General features: G+C 37.7%; 3 protein-coding genes across 6 annotated transcripts; 1 reads left to right on the forward strand and 2 right to left on the reverse strand.

The window, feature by feature from the left end:
• Positions 1-26: 26 nt before the first annotated feature.
• LOC6647872 (serine/threonine-protein kinase Pak) lies at positions 27-8,770 on the reverse strand. 2 transcript variants are annotated; one of them, XM_023178487.2, is made up of 8 exons: positions 8,592-8,770; positions 5,237-5,493; positions 4,979-5,136; positions 3,914-4,079; positions 3,216-3,836; positions 1,389-2,155; positions 1,107-1,325; positions 27-1,038 (listed from the first exon to the last, which is right to left on the reverse strand). In XM_023178487.2, exons 2-8 carry the CDS (start codon positions 5,388-5,390, stop codon positions 955-957), a joined length of 2,169 nt encoding a protein of 722 aa, XP_023034255.1. In that variant the 5' UTR covers positions 5,391-5,493; positions 8,592-8,770; the 3' UTR covers positions 27-954. The 2 variants fall into 2 exon arrangements, with proteins under 2 accessions (XP_023034255.1, XP_002070640.1); XM_002070604.4 differs by having other exon boundaries at positions 8,415-8,770.
• A 167-nt stretch (positions 8,771-8,937) lies between these two features.
• Positions 8,938-10,660, forward strand: LOC6647145 (pre-mRNA polyadenylation factor FIP1). Its single transcript, XM_023178695.2, has 2 exons — positions 8,938-10,058; positions 10,114-10,660. Exons 1-2 carry the CDS (start codon positions 9,011-9,013, stop codon positions 10,590-10,592), a joined length of 1,527 nt encoding a protein of 508 aa, XP_023034463.1. The 5' UTR covers positions 8,938-9,010; the 3' UTR covers positions 10,593-10,660.
• Positions 10,661-12,545: 1,885 nt separating this feature from the next.
• Positions 12,546-19,403, reverse strand: LOC6647144. Of its 3 annotated transcripts, none has more exons than XM_002070602.4 (12): positions 19,262-19,403; positions 18,343-18,641; positions 18,062-18,275; positions 17,498-17,569; positions 16,221-16,542; positions 14,584-16,153; positions 14,067-14,524; positions 13,902-14,000; positions 13,524-13,834; positions 13,179-13,461; positions 12,944-13,111; positions 12,546-12,877 (listed from the first exon to the last, which is right to left on the reverse strand). In XM_002070602.4, the coding sequence occupies exons 2-12, from the start codon at positions 18,563-18,565 to the stop codon at positions 12,671-12,673; spliced, it is 3,927 nt and encodes a 1,308-aa protein (XP_002070638.1). In that variant the 5' UTR covers positions 18,566-18,641; positions 19,262-19,403; the 3' UTR covers positions 12,546-12,670. The 3 variants fall into 3 exon arrangements, with proteins under 3 accessions (XP_002070638.1, XP_023034282.1, XP_015032914.1); XM_023178514.2 differs by having other exon boundaries at positions 18,343-18,652; XM_015177428.3 differs by lacking the exon at positions 17,498-17,569 and having other exon boundaries at positions 18,343-18,652.
• Between the last annotated feature and the right edge of the window lie 14 nt (positions 19,404-19,417).

Consider the following 19,417-nt stretch of genomic DNA (forward strand, 5'->3'; position numbering starts at 1 on the left):
ATAAATATATTTGTATTTATTACATCATAAAGCAAATGTGTGTGTGTGTGTTTGTGTGTTAAAACTAGTTTTGAAACTTTTACTAAAAAGCAGAAAAGTCTCTAAGCGATTGCAATTGAAAAAAATGTTTTAAATAATACTCTCTACGTCAATTGAATTAGTTGTTAGTTACATCCTTGATGGGATTTTTCTTATAGAAATCGTTTTTGTTTTTTGTTGTTGTAGGTGATTCAAATAATATGAGCTTTATACAGATAACTGTGTTTATTTATATTAATTTATATACGTTTTTGTTTTTTTTTCATCATCTTAGTTTTCGTTTTAAATGCAAAAAATTACCCAATTACTACGTAAACATTAATGAAGTTATTAGCTGAAAAGCATTTAAAATGCTTGATTTACACATGATTTGTTTGTTTTTTTGTTTTTTGTTTTAAATATAAGATTTGGTATAACAATTAATGGATTACTAATGATGATATTTAGCCAAAAAGAAGAACGGAAAAAATTCAATTGAACTATAATAAATCTCTTTTTTCTCTGTTTGCTATTGCTGTTGTTGTTGTTGTTGTTGTTGTTGTGAGGTTGTTTGCAAGTGTTGTCATTACCGATACGTAATATATATATTTTGTGTTTAAACAAAAAATACAATATGTATGTGTATTTACCTTTAAATTAATGTTTGTGTTGATAGATCGTATCGCAATTTGGCCAACAACTCCGGATTGCAGTGTATAATATTTATATATGTATATAATACGTTCTTGTTTATCTTTTTATATAAATTAATTCATAATAGTAATCATAATCATTAATAATTCATCATCTGTTCATATGCATAATCATTAATTATTGTTGCTATTGTGGTTGTTGTTGTTGTTGCAGTTGCTGTTGCTTTTTGCAGTAGTAATTCATTAGTAATGGTTAAATAAGCTGTTTCTTCTTGGTTGTCAATCAGTTGCCCTTGGTAGCCTCTTTGGCGGCCATAATAAGAGGAGTTAGACTGGCCAACGGACGGGCCAATTTCAGGAAGGGATGCTAAAAAAAAAGTCAATAAACGATTCTTACTCCTTTCGAGTCATTGTGTTTCGGATGAGCATGCTTACCTTTAGCAAATCCATGGCGCTGGCTCTACGTTCAACCTCCACTTCTAGACACTGATCGAGAAAATCTTGAAATGCTGCGGACAGCTTGTCTTTTTCCTTAATCTCTGGCTTGCCATTGGTGGCAATGAGGTACAGGGCTTTAAGCGGATTCTCATTTAAGTAAGGCGGTTCACCTTCTACCATTTCAATGGCCATGATGCCCAAGGACCACAAATCGACCTATATCAATATTGAGAACAATTTAATTGGGATCATTTAGATTAGGCAGTATTCACTTCTTACCTTTGGTCCATATTGTTTGCGTGTAACTACCTCAGGGGCCATCCAATATGGAGTGCCCACCATAGTTGTGCGTTTGGATTGCTCCGGCGAAATTTGCGCACAGAAACCAAAATCAGTCAGCTTGACGGACCCATCCAAGCCAAGCAAAATATTATCACTCTTTATATCTCGATGGATTACCTGATTGGCATGCAGAAATTCCAGGGCTTGCAATACCTCTCGACAAACGGCCGCAATTTGTCCCTCATCCATACAGGTTTCAGTTACAACATCGGTGAGGGAGCCACCAGGCAGGTATTCCATGACCACCCAAAGCTCTTCGGAGACTAGGTAGCTATCCAGATAATTGACCACATTCGGATGTTTGTTTTCTCGCATTACCAGAATCTCATTAATAATCAGCTCTTTCTTGGGTTGTTGCGATAGGTTCATCTGTTTGATGGCCACCTCCATGCCCGTTGAAGATTCAATGGCCGTGTAGACGGTGCCTGAAGCTCCTTGACCAATTTTCTCCATTTTCGTGTACTTACGATTTGGATCTCCCACGGAGACAATGGTGCGAAGTTTCTCAAGGATTTCCTCATCGGACATTTTCTTCTTTTTGGCATTGGCTGCTCTTGTATTTGCTCCGGCTGATGCTTGTGGCACGGCAATTTGATTGCCAGGACTTGCACCAATTGTGGCAGCTGCAGCAGCTGCTGCTGCTGTGGGTGCACCGGGAGTGGAAGCCACCAATCCAGTTGTAGGATCATGTGTATTGTATAGGTCTGTGGCGGCATTATGGCAGGGTGTGGCAGGCGTTATGGAGGGCGGCAGGGGAACAGAAACCGTTGTCGTTGTTGTCGAATTGCGGGCGGAAGACATTGATGTTGTCGGTGTTGGACAATGGATTGAGGGCAGATGACATACATTAGGCGGTGGCGGCAATAGAGAATCATCGTCATCGTCATCATCATGGAAAGAGGGGAACGATGAAAAGGAGGAAGCAGAAGAATGATGATTAGTCGTTGTTGTTGTTGTTGCTGCTGCTGTCGCGACAAGCTGCTGCGTGCCCTGGCTAGCACTGGGAGTAACAGAAGTTGTAGTAGCAGTAGCAGTAGCAGTAGGATTGGTACTAGTAGTAGTAGTAGTAGTAGTTGTGGTAGTAATATAAGTAGAGTTACGACTAAGATTAGTAGTGGTTGAACCGCCGTCTGTTTCTGTTGTTGTTGTTGCTGTTGTCGCTGCTGCTGCTGATGGATTTGTTGCTGCTGAGTTGTAGTTGCAGTTGGTTTTTTAAATATCAAGCAGAATTTGTTTGTCGTTTTTTGTTTTGTTTTTTTTTTTTACAAAACATAACAGAATACAGAGAATGCAAATGACAACAATAATAATAATAATAATAGTGATTCTGTTATCAGACATTTAGCAGTTGGCAATTGGCAGAATTAATCAACAATACAAATCAACATTCAACAAAAAAACATAAAACTAAAATCAATTCGGCATTTCCGAAATAGAAAAGTCGACCCTTGCAGTTCAGGTTATTTCGGTTAGTCTAATTAATATACATATTAGGCATATACCAACTCTAAAAATGTGAATATTTCTTTACTAGCAAATTCTAATTCCATCGGATTTTGGTTCAAATGAACTTAAACTGAATTGGATTACAAAATCGGTTATCATTTTTATCATTATCAGAATTGTAAATAGTCTTCTTTAAATTATATTCAACTGTTTGCAAAGGTCTTAAGCATTTGGGTAAGTAAAGAAAATAGTATTCAATTGAAACAAAAAATTCTAGGAAAAGTCTTTTCCGCTTTATTTCTGAGTTTTTGCACTCACTTGCATTATTCTTGTTCTTGTCCAATGTTGTCGTTGTGGCATTGTTGGTAAGTAGTGGCGATGTGGCTGTTGTTATTCCCGGTATAGCGGCTTTGTGATTATGTAGGGGCGTTGTTGGCGTGGTTGCCGGTGCAGCTGGTATAGAGTGGGGCATAGACGTTGGCTGTAATTCCTCAATGGGACGTGTATAAATGGATTTCGTACGCTCCGGTCGAGATGCCACTGGTGGAGGTGGTGGCTGCTGCTGACCAAGCATATCGTCCTCATTGGCGGATGAATGTTGCGATGCGGATGAGGAGGCCGTATGACCGCCAAAATTATAAGAATGCGATTGACTGATCCCACCAATGTGATGATGCTGTTGTTGTTGTTGCTGCTGATGATGATGATGATGATGTTGTTGTTGATGTTGCTGTAGTTGTATCTGCTGTAATTGTTGTTGTTGCTGATAATGATTGCTTAGCATTTGCCCTGCAGCAGCTACATTATTCGCATTCGGACCCAGAGTCATGCTACCCAATTGGACACCAATTAAATTTCCACCACTATTTGAGCCATGCAATTCCGAATCAGTCGGTGTACTGCTCGGACTGCTACTGCTCACTCTACTCAGCGAGGAACCTAAGGAATATCCAAAACCAAACAAAAACCACAGATTAGTTTTTCATCATTAAGAAATCGTAAAATTCAAATCATACCCGAATGCGTCGTTATAGCATTTGTCATGTATTTGGAACTTGGCCTCTGCTTGGTTGTATTGTCAAACCACTTGAGAACATCGAGCACAGCCTGGGGATTCTTTTTCTGCTCCTGTTTGCTGATATTCGAGTTCATCAAGAGACGCGCCCATGCCTCTGGCATACCCTAAAATAATTATAATAAAAACAATTACAAATGGTTTATAGAATTTTCTTTATAGACGGCATTTATGATATGAAAAATTGCATAGGTTTGAGTACATATATTTCCCTCTTGATAGGATTAAGAATTTGGCAAGCACACATGGAAGGATCAAGGATGAAAGCAATTTCAACTATAAAAATTCAAAGTTCAGCCATCGATTGTATGGAATAAAAGTGTCTAAAGAAATTATATGTAGATAAAATGCATAAATTTCTTCTTCTTTTTGTTTTGAGAATAATAGGTCAAGATTTGGGCTAATGAGACATTGACTATATTTATGTAGGGGAACACACAAATGACAACAACAAAAAGGAGGTAATTTGATGGCATTTCTTCATTAGCTTAAAACATTTCGGCATTTACTTACTTTCATTGGCAGCTTGAAATACATAATACAAAATCATAATACAAAATCGATAATTTAATATATTTAGAAGAGCAAATAATGCATATTAGAAGAATTCAATGTAGAGAACCATTAAGAGAATATGGCAAAAATGCGATATAATTTGAATAAATTAAAAAATGAGAGCACATTGAAAATGCCACAAAGAGAGATGAAACTAAAACCGTTCTCATTTACTGTCATTGTAATCAAAAATCTTTTATTCATTTTTGTCTCTGCAATTTCCACATTCATTTTAAATTTCTCTTTAAAAGGATTTCGAATAGTCTTAAATACTTTTGTGGGGATTTCAAATTGACTGTTTAATTTATGCATGTAAGATATTTTTCTTATTTTTGTTTTTTTTTCGGACATGTAAAGCCAAAGAAAGAAAAAGTACTAACAGTCATAATATTGCAATACAAAATAATGCTCAAGTGATTAGAATTTAAATTAAAAAGTAATTAAAACTCACCGTAAATTCTCCAGTTACAGCATCGAAACCCACATGAACTGTATGCTCAAAATTGGTAGGATAGGAAATATTTGGTTTGGAATCCGTATGTGAGGGCTTTGATCCTTTGATCTTATTTTTAAGCGTCTTCTTTTTCCGATCGGCAGCATCGTCGGGCTCTTTAAATGGGGGAAAGAGGAACAAGCAACAATAAGTACACATTTTGTCAATAGCGTGCCAATGATAGCCATCTACTGATGGCCACACGCTCTCGCTCACCTTTGGGCAATGGACGCATGTCAACAGACGGCGCATCACCGCCCCCGCCTCCAGCCCCGCTGCCGGCAAGGGGTACACGTTCAACGCCTCCGCCACCACGATTGCTAGTTAAGCGGACTGGCGGAGCCGGTGGTTTATCCTCCTCGCTAGACATACTTTTTTTTCTATGTGCTCTGCTCTTCTTATTCTTCTCGTTTTATTTGTTATTGTTCCTTTTTAAGGGAACAGCTGTTTTGATGCAGAGCAGGGGAAATCAGCTGTAAGTCAAAAGAAAATAAAATCAAGAGCGCGAATTGTAGAAAAAACAAAGTAATGATTTCATTTCTTAAATATGTACAAATATTTCCTGTACTCTTCTGTTATCTATACACAGACACACACACATATGTATGTATGTACATACATGAGAGAGAGTCTTATCTAAAATTATTTTATTTCCTTTTTAATGCAGTCGCGTCATAAGGTTCTGCAAAACTTGTAGTTTGTCATACAATTTGGCACAGATCTAGGTGTTATATAGTGGTTGATGTTTTTTGTTTTTGGTTTGGGGAAATTTTTTTTGTATTTTTTTTTGGCAAATATAATATAATTTTCTCAAAGTGCTTGCCCACACGAAATCACAAAATATATATAAAAATATAAATAAATAAATTAATATATACGGAATGAATGTATGTATACACATACATATATATATACATATATTTATATAGACCGACGATGAACGGACGAATGAACTGACTTGGTCTGTTGGGGATTTTGCTTTGAGTGTCACTGCCACTAGAGCAGAGCCGGCACAGCAAAAAGAGAGACCCCACTCTCTCACACACACATACTCACTAATGCCCACACTTTCTCTCTTTCTCCCGCCTACGCTAACGATCGCGTCCAATGGGAAATAAAAACAACAAAATAACGAATTATGCGATAACACAAGAGTTTGAATGTTTTTGTCTACTTCTCCCCCCTTCTTACTTCTTCCATCCATATTGGCCTGCAGTAGCAAAAGCACCAACTGTATTATCGATTAGCGCACAAACTCACGCATTTTCAGATCTACAACAAGAATAAGAAAAACAAGAAACAACACTCAAATTATATGCCTTGGACATTGAATGTGGGCGGCGGCGGCGGTGATGGCAGCAGAAACGCAGCAAAACATATGATGAGAGACAGAGAGAAAGAGAGAGGGCGAGACTCCAACGCGTTGCCTTTGGCGCCTGTCTATGTCTGCCTTTTGCCGGTGACAGCAACGAAGAAGACGAAAACGCCACTGTGGGACAAACATGGATAAACATAGATGAAGTGATTGGGTATCCAAGTGTAAACGTCAGGGCCCAACTATCTACATATTATTAAAATCAGCACACTTAAACAATCAATACTTCACAGTAAATGCATATAAATATACATTTTGCTCCACTGTACGGTGTTGCTCGCATGATTCATTCATTTATCACCGTCAGGGCGTCAATGCAGTCGGAGAGAGATGGATACAGAGGGGAAAGAGCGACGTGCAGAAGGGGGTGTTATATAAAATCTAAGCAAACAACAAAAAATTGTATATGTATTTGTAGGTTTGTTGGCTAGCTGCCCTGAGACCGAAACAACAATAACAACTTCAGATGTTTTATAGGTAAAATTTCTTTTCTTTTTTTGTTATTTCTTGTTTTGTTTTTAGATACGGAAAACTTCTTTGGGGAGCAAACCAAACAAAAATACAGCAGGGGAAGGAGAAGAGAGCCAAGAGAGTTTTGAGTGGGAGCTAAAAATTGGGTTAACTGTAAAATTTGTGTGTGTTGCCTCTGGTTTTGGTTACTTGAAGTTCAAGTAAAATCAATAAATTTACATTTATAAACATTTATATATGTATGTATGTATGTACATATATGTATAAGTAAGTTTTAATTCATTGCAGGTAATGCAAAATTAATCCCTAATGAGCAAAATACTTACATATATGTACATAGAAATGTGTGGACACATATATGCAGACACACACACATACACCACTAACAGGAAACTCGACAGCACTTGCGGCATTTAAATGAGAGACAGTAAAAATGAGAGGCTGGCGGGGGGTGGGAAGGGTTCCCAAGTGGGCCAAACATAGGTGCATGTTGCAAGAACAACATGGCGTGTTGCAAGTGCATTGAGTGGCGCTGACTGGCTCCAAGTGCATAAAGAAGCCACAAACATATATGTACATAATACAGATAAATAAACAAGTTCATACGTGGCTTAAATATCGTGAAATTACTTGGAAATCTATTGGATTTAACTAATTACAGATAAAAATATTACTTAATTGCAAGGGACATCAAAATAAACATTAGACTGGAATTAGATATCTCACTAATGAATGGATTGACATTTCTGTAAACAAAAATCGTAGCCTTAGTAACAATAAAAGGAAAGCATTCGCATCAAATTAACAACAAATGGATAATATAGCTTCGTATAAACATAGCTGTGGATCAGCGACAGTAGCGTTGTCGTCTATTTTGGGTTTTGGACACCAACTTAAAGCAAACGGAAATGTGCCTTATACATACATATATATATATATACATACATTCATACATATGTACATACATATATTCTTTTCATTTTTCCTTTCTTGTTCTAGCTTTTATGGCTTTGCTTTTCCGTTTTTACCTGGTCTAAAGTAATCCATACAGAGTACATGTACTAAGAGCATGCACCGTTAGGCGGATGAAGCCAACGATAACTTTTAAATGACAAATAAAGTGCCGCAATGCACGTGGGTCCCCCCTTTCGGCACCCGCCAAACCCCACCCACTAGCTGGGATGTGCGACTTGAAAGAGACAGGGTGAAGACACTCCGTTATTAAAGTATATCGTCAGTTGTATTTTTGATATAAATTTCATACATATATTATTAATTATGATGACAACATTTTAGTAAAGGGCTAGAAAAGAAAAACAGAAACCACTTGAAACGCTTCCCTGTTTTCCGTTGTGTTTGTTGGGAAAAATCAATGCACATGTGTGTGTGTGTGTGTGTCTAATAAATATCGCTGTGTTAGGGTTGAGGGGATCAAACATATGTATGCATGCGGGACTCTTGGCTCCAACAAACTGAACGTTCGCATTCTTCTTTTTTTGTTGTTTTGTTTTATGAATGAAACACAAACTCTCCCGCAATTAGACTCACAATTGGCAGGTGGACAGGTTTCTGTGTATGTAAGTATAGAGATAACACCCTGTAATGCCGCTGCTATCCCGCTACCGCTCCTTGCCTTAAACTTGTCGTTGTCAGCTTTTCTTCTTTTCTATTTGCCTTCACAAAAACTTCACTGCATTTTCATTTGCTACATAGACACGCACTTACACACACTTTTCTGTAGCTTTCGCTATTGTTTTCGCGTTGCCGTCACTTTCTGCTTGCCTCTTTCTTTGCACATCCGAATTTCTTTTAATCGCGACGCTTTAACAATTTAATAAGTTGTACTTAATATAAACTAAATAATTTTCAGCATTTCATTTTGTGGTAGGGCTGGAGAACTTTTAATGACGGGCCGCCTGCTAACTCACTTGTGGCTCTGCTAACTCATTCATGAGCTGTTTGCTCAGTTGCGAATTAGTTCCAGGGATACACTATGTTTTTGTAACTTGACAACCCTTAATTGGAAAAAAATGTAACTGCTAAATATTTGAATTTATGAGCAAGATTTTTAACAGTAGTTACTCATTAGTCTGTCAAACTCATTAGTACTCAAACACAGTCAAAAAATAAATTGAGACGAAAAAATGGCCGAAGGAAAGAAAAACGAAAATGAAGAAAGCTGGCTTTATGGTGGGGATAAACCAAAAGAAACATCGGAATTGGACAAAGCAAAGCATGTTGTTTGTTCCCCAAAGAAGAAGCAACCAGAAAGCGAGTTAACTGAATTCGATGATCCGGCCAAGGAAATGGAGGAAGATGAGGAGGCTTTAATGATAAACAGTGAATCCGACATGCCACCGTTGCATGGTAATGGTAACGTCTCGGAGGGGGACGAGGACTCAGAAGATGATGTCAATATAGTCATAGGTCACATTAATCCTACATCAAATGTTCGCCAGCTAACGAATCTCCTGACCTGCTCGAGTGTAACTGATAAGGCCAAACCATCAGCTCTGACAGGTCAATTTAGCGTGACGGATTTTCAAGGAATCGGTGAAACCATAAATGATATACCAGCGCATGAGTTTAGCATTGATTCTCTTGAGGAGAAACCTTGGCGGAAACCGGGATCAGATATCACAGATTATTTTAATTACGGATTTAATGAAATGACCTGGCGAGCATACTGCGAACGACAAAAGCATATGCGTATAACTGAAAGCGGGGCGGGAATGATCAGCCTCACACAGAACCCCTATAACAATGTGGGTTTGGTAGGTGTCAAAATGGAAGATACCACAATGCAAATGCCACCAGGCACCATAATGCAGCCTCCTCACCTAGCAATGGGAATGGGAATGCGATCTTGCCGTCCAATTACGGCCTGCAAAGAACAGGTCATCAAGGTTTTAACGGCAGAAAATCGGCATTATCCACGTATGAATCTAAATTTTCCACCCCCACCTCCTGGAGTAACAGATGATTCGTACCTTCGTGAGCAGGATTCCTTCGATTATGGCTATGCCGAACAGCACAATTGGATGCCTACTAGCATAAAAGAACTAACCCCATCGAATGAGCTGCAGATGCTACCAGAGTCCCTAGATAATTCGTTTCCAACTCCGTCGAATATGTCGATTCCACATCAGATGATGATGCCTCCGCAAGATGAAGACCACAAACCAATGAGCGGTAAGTCTCTTCCAATAAGACCAATTATCGTATTTAATTTCAATTTTGCTTAAAGAACCATCACCACATCCAAGAGTCCCATTTTCCACAAACGACACCAATTCATATAGAACATTCTCATCATTACCTTCCATTTTGACGGTATCCAAGGATGTCGGAGATGAAAATAAGCGTGAAAGCAGGCGGTCTGTTAAGTACAATGAGCCCAAAAGAGACAGTTCTTCTTTTCAGTTACGAAAAGACTTTATGGACATGCTTAGCGAACGTCAAGATATAAACAATAATACTCGATGGTATGATATTAAAAAGAAACTGAGACATGATCCACGCTATCGTGCTTTGGACTCTGTCTATCGTGAGGAATACTTTTGTGACTATTTGCACATTATCATCAGAGAAGGGAAGCGTAAACGAGAGCACAAAGAATGCCACCGCAGAGATTCATCAACGTCCTCGTCGAAGAGACAAGAGACCCGCCCTTGGTCTAGGGAAAAAATTAGTTACAGCATTGCGAGATCACGAAGAAATATCTAACAAATAATTCAGGACGTGTAATTCAGAATCCTAAGAAGTAAATAAAAAACCTAAGCTGGTGAAAATGATTTTGTAACGTTTCTTAATTCGATTAAAAGAATAACAACGATATATTTTATATTTAGCCAACATTTTCTTTATTACTTTATCATATTACACTACAATCCAACTACGATCGTCAAATACAAATCGCCCCCTGCCAGCCATATAGACTTTCGTTTTCGATAAAAATGGATAAAAATTCAAAATCTTTGTGGCTCGCAGAGCGATTTGTAAGGACCTCGCGCAATTGTTCTTTATATATTTATCATAATTGATAAGAAAAATGATTTTTATTTCATAATTTGTTTGTTTTTTTTTTCATAAAATTGTTCAATGCATTTCTCATGAGATTTATCGTTCACACTTTTGTTTCTTTAATTTGTATAACTACATATATATATATATGTATATGTTAATCTATTTTAGATGCATGTGTATATAAAATTTTTTCTTGATTTTAAACTATATATAATTGGGCATAGGTATAGGTATGTATAAAAAAAAATCAATAAACTTGTACAAAAATCAGTTAAAATTAACACTGGAAGCTGCCGAAATTTAGTTGATATTATGTGAGCTAAGAGCAGTCTAAAAGAGTTTTAAACAATTTCGAAAAATAATACTTTAAAGTGTGTTTATGTGTGGTAGATAACATAAAGTTAAATACTTTTGGAGGGCACTCTGGCTGGATGGATGAAGAAGGATTTTTGGAATTTTGGTTAAAACGAATTTTAATACGATTTGGAAAGCTGACCAATGAGAATGGATTTTGTTAACCGTTTTGTCTGTTCAACCGTTAATTAATATAATATAAATTTAAAAATTGTTATTCTATTAATGTTTCTTGTAAATTATTTTCATTTCGAATGTTTTTTAATGCAGTAATTCCTGTTTCACGTTTGATCTGTTGTACTTAAGTTAAATTTGTATGGAGTGACTGAGAAAATCGGGAAATACTGGAAATCTACCAAGCCATATATAATTAAAATCCCTTTAAATTATCGCTCAATGCAAATTCTTGACAAAAGTACAACAGAAGTTGTATTGTACATAGATTTTGCTGTTGATATTCATGCTGCTTTAGTTTCAACTTTGATTAAATTGTTCGGAAGAGAAAGAGTATTTCATAGTTGGTAAGATTATATATGTAAATAAATTAGTTGTTATGCCGTAGTTTTCTTTTTGTTGGTTTGTTTTTCTTTTATATATTAATTAACAATAATTGCCGATCATAATACAAGTCATGGCATTTCATATTTGTTTGTTGGTTTTACTTTTTTAGGTACAAAGAAAAATAAAAATCTCTTGGCAAATTTATATTTAAAACTTATAATAGAAAAAATTAGCTGAAAGTTGTAATGAAGCTGTTTTTTTTTTGTTCATTTGGTATTTTTGTTGTTGTTGCTTTAGTAGATTTATTATATATGTATATGTATATATATATATAGGTATATATGCATAGAAGAGTTCGAGTTTAATTGTTGCATTAAAATTTGCTTGCGACTAGAATTAAGATTTGTTGTTGATTCTTTTTTCACGATTTATGGTATTCATTGTATATAGATATATACTAACAACTCGTATATATGTATAAAGAGATATATATATATATATGTATATATATATTTGTGGATAAATTTGTTCTTATTACACTTTAACTACATGGATCTGCTTTAGCTGCTTGGTCATAATGGAAAAGTCAAAAATAAATTCAAGTTTCGTTATCTATCCGTTTATAATTATTTCGAAAATATTTAAAGTTTAGATAAAACGCTGACTAATATAGCTTTGAGTTCTACTTTGAACTTGATAAGCGATTCAATATAAATATATCTCATATAATATAAAATCAACAAGAATGCATAACTCGTTTAAATATTTTTGAATCAAGCAGCTGAAGCAGCCGTTGTATATAATTATATATGTATATATAAATACATTGATAAATGTATTTGTATGTGTGCCCGAATCACCCATTGCATACCATTTCCCATGCTCATGCTCATTTATGATCGATGATCCTCCTGATTAATCTGTTAGACCGTTGTACCATAGGCATTGTTAAATACGGCTCTAGAGCTATCAGTATCTAATGATATATCCTCCGGACTGGCCAAATCGACACGTACATTGGAATTAGTGCGTCGACGAGCAGCCTGGTTTGCGCCCCAATTGCTTAATGTCCAATGGAAACCCGATGAACTGGGCTCCGGCTCTGCATCGACTTTGACTTGTGTGCAAACCTTCACGTAAATATGAGAAAATTAACTAGAAATTAAGAATTCTTGAATTTTTATCCTTTAACTAACCTCTCGGTTGCCACAGGGCAAAGTCTCAGTGCCATTGCCTATTGCTGAGCCAGACACTGATCCGGAGCCGGAGTCCCTGGTGCTCCCAATGCTACTACTGCTAGCCAGAGAATCATTGCTAGACTCTATAACCGCTCCGTGATAGCGAGCCACCGATTGGGCAACTTGCTGCAATAAATTTAACCGCATTTAATCATATATAACATAATGATTTATTAATTATTGATTGACTCACAATAGCATCTCCACCTTGACAATCCTCAATCGATTTGAGTATCTCCCACACTAGTTCCGAATCCAATGGTATGGGCTGTTCAGTATCTCTATTGTAAATAGCAATGGCGATGTGGACTGGATGTGGAACTGGCAGCGGTATAAGTAGCTTTTCGGTGACACTTTTCTCTCCGCATTGCTGTTTCCACGGACGCCAGGGCTTTTGAGTATCCGGCGAGGATTTTGGTATATGTTGGGCACGCTGAGCCCGCACACGTGGCGTAGTCAAACCCACAGACATGTCACTGAAATATTGATAAGAAATAAATTAAAATGTAATATTAATGGCTTTTATCAGTATCTTTACCGTTTCTCGGGTTTACGAAATGTCAGCGTAATACGTGAACGTGGATTAAATGCCGTAACCTCAAGGAATGGCAAATGCACTTGAACATTGCCGCGTGGTGCATATACATTGCCCAACAGATCCAGACCCTTGGAGCCAATCACATCGTTAGCATTCTTTACCATTTCCGTGTAGCGCATTAAGTCCAGCGAGGCATGTGGTTCTAGTTTAAAATGTGTGTCATGTTCAGTCAATGGCGTTAGAAAATCTAAACTAAATATATCGGTATAAATGAGACCAGCTAATCCAGGCCAGTCGTTCACTGTGAGACCCTGCAATCAATAGAATAAGGTCAATATAATTATAGAAATTAGAATAACTCGATTTAAGTGCACTCACTTTATTATCCCAGAATTCCTCCTCGCTAATCGACAATCTGCCGATAACATGAGACGGATAGTATTTCTCTAATATATGGGCGGCCAGTTGTATGGCAATCTAGAACAATATACATGTTATCCATTACATCCTATAATCTGTCATTTGCTATTTGTATGTACTTACTTTTAATTCTTTGGTATTTAGCTTAATGCGGGACTTAACCTGTGTGGTCAGCGCCGTTTGAAGTTCCCGGCGACGTTTTTCCAGCTTTTCATGCAATGTACTCATCAAATCCTGCGCCTCACGATCCAAAGCCAAATATGGTCCCGTCTTACTCAACTGAGCTGAGAAAGGACCAAAGCACGCCTCAACAAATTGCAAGAAATCCTGCTGCGGCTGGAGTATTACTCGTTCCGTGGCATGTTGGTAGGCCTGCATTTCATCCAGCTCCATTTTAGCCTCTAGGGCGGCCAAAGCCTGCTCTGGTTTGATAATGAAATAGTAATCCAAGGCCAAACCAGGTCCAGCAACACGTTTCACAGCAATACTATCCGATGCCGGAACTCTACCGCATTTTTTAATGAATAAATGGAAAGTGAGTGAATCCCACACTATACGGAACGTATACCGAATGACACCAACTATGATCAAAAATAAACCAATTAACAATTTTACCAATTAACTTGAAGCATTAACTTACCTATTAATACAGTTCCAGCTGCCAAAGGACACATTAAAGTGGCCACTAAAACCGATGCTAACGGTTGCAATAGTCCCTGGATAAGTAAATTCCAAATTAATGCCTCCAATAGTATGCAATAACGATTTTTCGTATTATCTGGCGCATCTAGATCATATATGAGAATCATATATATATGCAAAAGGAGGACGAAAACCGGAATCCATAATGGTGCTGTAATGGCTAGTCCAATGCTCAAGCAACTGGTGGCCAAACAGATCAATGGGAAGGCAAACAGTATGACCAGGGTGCCCAGAAAGCCCTTGACAAAGTAATTCCAAGTGCGATTTAAATTCCTGGTCAAACCTTTGCCAATGAAACCAGTATCCGGTTCAGTTTCAAAATGTGTACGTGATTTTGATATGTGTCGCCAGAGTTCAATGAGTCGCGAGGCCATGGTTTGAGTTATGCTCGTTTTTCGTGGAAATAGAGTGCCATTAATTTGCGATAATTCAAGATCGGGCATAAACGGTTTCACGCAGCAAAGTGCTCGTATTCCAAGAGGACTACACCAGGGCACTAGGATACCAAGCAAAAACATCATGTTCCATGTCCAACACCAAGTTCGTTGAATCAGATTCAGCAGTCGCCAAAAAGGCCATCGGGTACTTGTGGTTCTTATTTTCTCCTTCTCCACTAAAAAGACCGGCTGACTGGGATCGGAGCGCGGCGTGACAATTGAAGTGGCCTGCTGGCTAATGACAGTAGGTATTACATCTGATTGTCCCTGGAAATTACGACGAATGATCCATGCTTGCGGTGACCATATGCGACAGGCCCATTGAAAACTTCGCGTTGGTGTTTTGGCATTTTTCAACTCCTTAAGCAGCACTGGCTCGCGTTCTTTCATAAAGGCCAAATCGCGAGAGAGAAAGTAAGCCGTCTGATGCAGATTGTGTTGAGTGCACATCTTTAGAGCCTCCTCGTGGGCAGACCAGGCGCACTTGTTCAACTTGTGCTCCTCGGCATGACGTAGCTTGGAGCGCAGCCATGGCGCGACACGTGCAAGAACCGAATGATCATTGCTTAGACATTTTTCATGATCCTCACGCGAGCGTTTTATATCCTGCTGCACTTTATCCACAGCCTTGTACATTATCACCACAGACTGGGCCTGGTGGACGAGCAACTCAGGCACGCCTTGCCCCAATTCGGACAACTTGGCATTGCCCATAATCGAAGTGTAGACACGCTGTAAATATTCTCTCATTACAGCTTCATTCACCTCTTCCTCGATTTCTTTGTCGTTCAGTTTCTTGGCTCTCAGTTCGGCAATTAAACGCTCACGAAAATGCAGAAACCAACCACGAGTCTCACGTTCCAGGATACCAATGAGAATGGGCAAAGCCTTGCGCATAATATCCCGGCAAAAAAGGCGAAGATCAATCTCTTGACCTTTGGGTGTGAGAAAGAGATATGGCACAGGCTGGCTAATCTCACAACTATTAAAATCGAACTTTTCCATGGTGGCGCGTCGTAACATTTTCCTGACATATGCACACAGGCCATCGAGACAATCTTCATATTCGGGCTAAGAATAATAAAATAAATTAACATAAGATTAAATCGATTTCATTTCGTTTATATTGTGTACTTACCCGACACACCAGCTCGGCTATGAGAAAGCGACAACGTTCTTCCTTGATTTTGTAATCCAAGTTGTGCGCCAATAATGCTGGCACTCCTATAAACATATCCGCCAGCTTGGCCAACGCTCCTAACAGCGCCTGACCAGATTCCATAACCGAAAAGAAGTGCGAAAATATACGTGCACGGGCAGTGACCACAAGAAATCGGGCTGCCAGAGCCAAATCACTAAGAAATGAATCATGAGCGCGTGCTCGTCCTTTTTGCAATAGCTGCGATAGACGCCACTTATGCACTTGGCCGGGAAAGTGCAGGCTTGGTACATCGAATTCTCTGTCGAAACATAAAGGACACTAAATTAGTTTAACCAAGTCATACAAATTAAAAGGCAACATTTAAAGACACAAATAATCTGTACTATTTATACAGAGGTACATACATATATAGTATAAATCGAAAAGATAGTTTTTTATGTTAGTAATAAAAATAAACTATACATTTTCAATTCTATGAGTTATTCAATTGTTGTTGGCATGCGACAAGCGTGATCCCAATTTGAGAATTATTATTGTGAATGTTTTTTGCCCAATTCCATTTAAATAGGTGAGAGATTAGGGTTAGTGTAAGTGTCCATTTATTGATGGATAGTGTGTGGGTGGTAGGTGAGTTTTCTGTGTATATGTGTATGTTGTAGGCGTTTCAAGTATGTCAATTGAGTTTCCACAACATAGCGACAAAACATCGATTATTAATCACTAGATATTAGATTTTTCTTGCCCTACTTAAAACTTCTTAAAGTTTTTTGTTTTAAACATAAGTTTTAAAATTTGATAGCATATGAAAGGTGAATCTTACAAATGGGAATTGTGACCTAGGATAATAAGAAATTTATTTTTATTGAAAATTAACAATTAAACTATATCTAAATAATAAACCTGAAGGTTTTGCTGTTGTTGTTGTCTAGAAAACTTCAATGATTGATAAATTTTATAACATTTAAACTTGGTTCACTATGATTTCATTATTTACCCAATTTAGATGGCATGCAAATTCACTGAGTGTCATGCAAAAAATTTCAGTTAATGCTCATGTTTTCATTTCTTATTTTAAATTTTTATCTTTTTTTTTGTTTTACAAGTATCAATGAAATAAAAAATGGATTAGTTTAAATGAAATGATGTATGTACAAAAAACGCAATAAACACTGACTAAAATAATTGTCTTATGTAATGGCAAAACACGCAAGATAGTTTTGCTTTTTGTTGTACATATTTTGTCGCTTATTTACCCATTTTTACGTATAGTTTCCAATTGTTCCAAAGTTAATTTCTTCGGCTTTCCATATTTATCCTTTTGCAAGCTTTACAGAAATATTGTTCAATTTGTTGGTTTTTACGTTTTGACGATTTTCTTATTTGTTTTTAAATTGAGTTTCAAACAGAAAGTGAAGTAAAGTAATGGAAAAAGTGTGTGTGGCATGCAAATAGCTTAAAACATAAAAAACAAAATTAAAAAAAAAAAATTAAACTGAAGACTGTTTTATTTGTGTTTTTTTTTTTTATTTTAAATTGTGTTGTTTTTTTTTGTCTTTGGGCATGCTTTTAGTTTTTGATTCATTGCGTTTGCTTAGTGCATATAATGTGACGAATGTTTACCACAAACGAAAAATAAAACACCAAAAATAAAATAGAATGTGATTTGTTGATTTAGCCACAAAAACAAAAAATTTAATTTGGTACAATTCTTGTTATTCAGCCTTAGCCAAAACGTCATCCTCATCTTTATATTGATTATTGAAATCCATTATGATCTTATCTCATCCCATCTCCATATTGATGGATTGACAACTCACCCAGTTTCACGGAGAGTCTTCAATTGGACATTGGTGAGTCGACGCGGTTCCCCACTTCCATCCGAGGCAACTGCATCTAGCTCATCGAAGGGCGGCGCAATAAACAGATCACGTAAATTTATTGGACGAGTTTTTCGGCTGTTCACACTATTGGTGGCATTTGCTAAGCTGGCTGTCAGATTAAGTCCACTATTGGCCAAGGATTGGGGCAATACTACAGAAATAACAACATGTAATTAATATTATTAGTCACTTTTGAGTGTTTGAAGTAGTCAACAAACCAATGGGAAAACTTTTCCAGTGATATAAAAACTGCTCGGCCACACTTTTGATCTGTTCCACCAGCTGTTCGACTTCAAGCGGAGCTCCTACAAGATTGATATTAAATTGGACAGGTTCCCTCTCTGGTGCAGCTAGAGTTTGAGGACGCATCAGATGATTGCCCGACGAGGGGGCGACAGATGTAGCTGCAGCTGCAGCGGCTGAAGGAGGTTGCAGTGACATGCTGATGCTAATGCTGGGTGGCGGGGCACAGGGTAGCGCACTAGGTCAGTTCAATATGGTGCTTCCATGTTGGTGGCTATAAATGTGCTAAAGAATTTTGTTTTGTTTAATTGAAATAACACAAACTTAATGATCTAATTGAAAATCCACATGCGTTCCACTTAGCCTCATGCTTTTCGTATGTGTGTGAGAGAGTAAGAAAAGAATTTAAATTCCAGACACTCAGAGCGAGAAGGGTAGCGCAATTGATTGAACATTTAAATGTAAACAAATATTTCATCTCACAACCCTATGGCTAAATAAAATTTTGAATATGTATATTGGAAGATGTTGCTGTCTGATGAGCCACTAAACGTGTAACTGAACCTAGTTATTCTCTCTTTCTCTTTTTTTTGTTTGAGTTACACCTGCCCCAACTAACTTTAAGTATAATTTCGCGCTTCGTTTACCACAATCGTCTAGTGGCTTGTTCTCCACGCCCATTGCCAGACGACAGAGACCCCACCCCCACCCATCCACTTCATGGCATCCCCTTTTCCCGCGTATCGCTCTTCTCCTACCCTTTCGCTCCACTCACAATTCTTATTGTTTAATTGCCGCACACACACACGCGCACATACACACGCACTTGCATTCAACGACACACACACACACACTACGCACTTCGAGAGTTTTGAGTTACATTTTAACTTTTACCTTGTTTGTTATATCAAGTTGCAATGCTGCTAGCTAACTTGGACATTATTTTTAACTATTTATAATGCTTAAGGCTGCGTTTTTCAGGGAATTGGGGTATCTTACAACGAGCACGAACACACGGACAGTGTGACCAGCTCCCAACATGTTCAAAAA

The sequence above is a fragment of the Drosophila willistoni genome, chromosome 3R (assembly GCF_018902025.1).
Source record: "Drosophila willistoni isolate 14030-0811.24 chromosome 3R, UCI_dwil_1.1, whole genome shotgun sequence".
Lineage (NCBI taxonomy): Eukaryota > Metazoa > Arthropoda > Insecta > Diptera > Drosophilidae > Drosophila > Drosophila willistoni.

Bases quoted from the DNA above. Each gene is read 5' to 3' on its own strand.
- LOC6647872 (XM_023178487.2), bottom strand. From the start codon at position 5,390: ATGTCTAGCGAGGAGGATAAACCACCGGCTCCGCCAGTCCGCTTAACT. The intron at 2,156-3,215 runs GTGAGTGCAAAA...ATGCCGCCACAG, and splicing joins CAAGAACAAGAATAATGCAA to ACCTATACAATACACATGAT. The intron at 1,326-1,388 runs GTAAGAAGTGAA...ATATTGATATAG, and splicing joins GCAAACAATATGGACCAAAG to GTCGATTTGTGGTCCTTGGG.
- LOC6647144 (XM_002070602.4), bottom strand. From the start codon at position 18,565: ATGTCACTGCAACCTCCTTCAGCCGCTGCAGCTGCAGCTACATCTGTC. The intron at 17,570-18,061 runs GTGAGTTGTCAA...ATTTCTGTAAAG, and splicing joins AAGACTCTCCGTGAAACTGG to CTTGCAAAAGGATAAATATG. The intron at 14,001-14,066 runs GTAAGTACATAC...ATATTGTTCTAG, and splicing joins TAAATACCAAAGAATTAAAA to ATTGCCATACAACTGGCCGC.
- LOC6647145 (XM_023178695.2), top strand. From the start codon at position 9,011: ATGGCCGAAGGAAAGAAAAACGAAAATGAAGAAAGCTGGCTTTATGGT. The intron at 10,059-10,113 runs GTAAGTCTCTTC...TTTTGCTTAAAG, and splicing joins AGACCACAAACCAATGAGCG to AACCATCACCACATCCAAGA.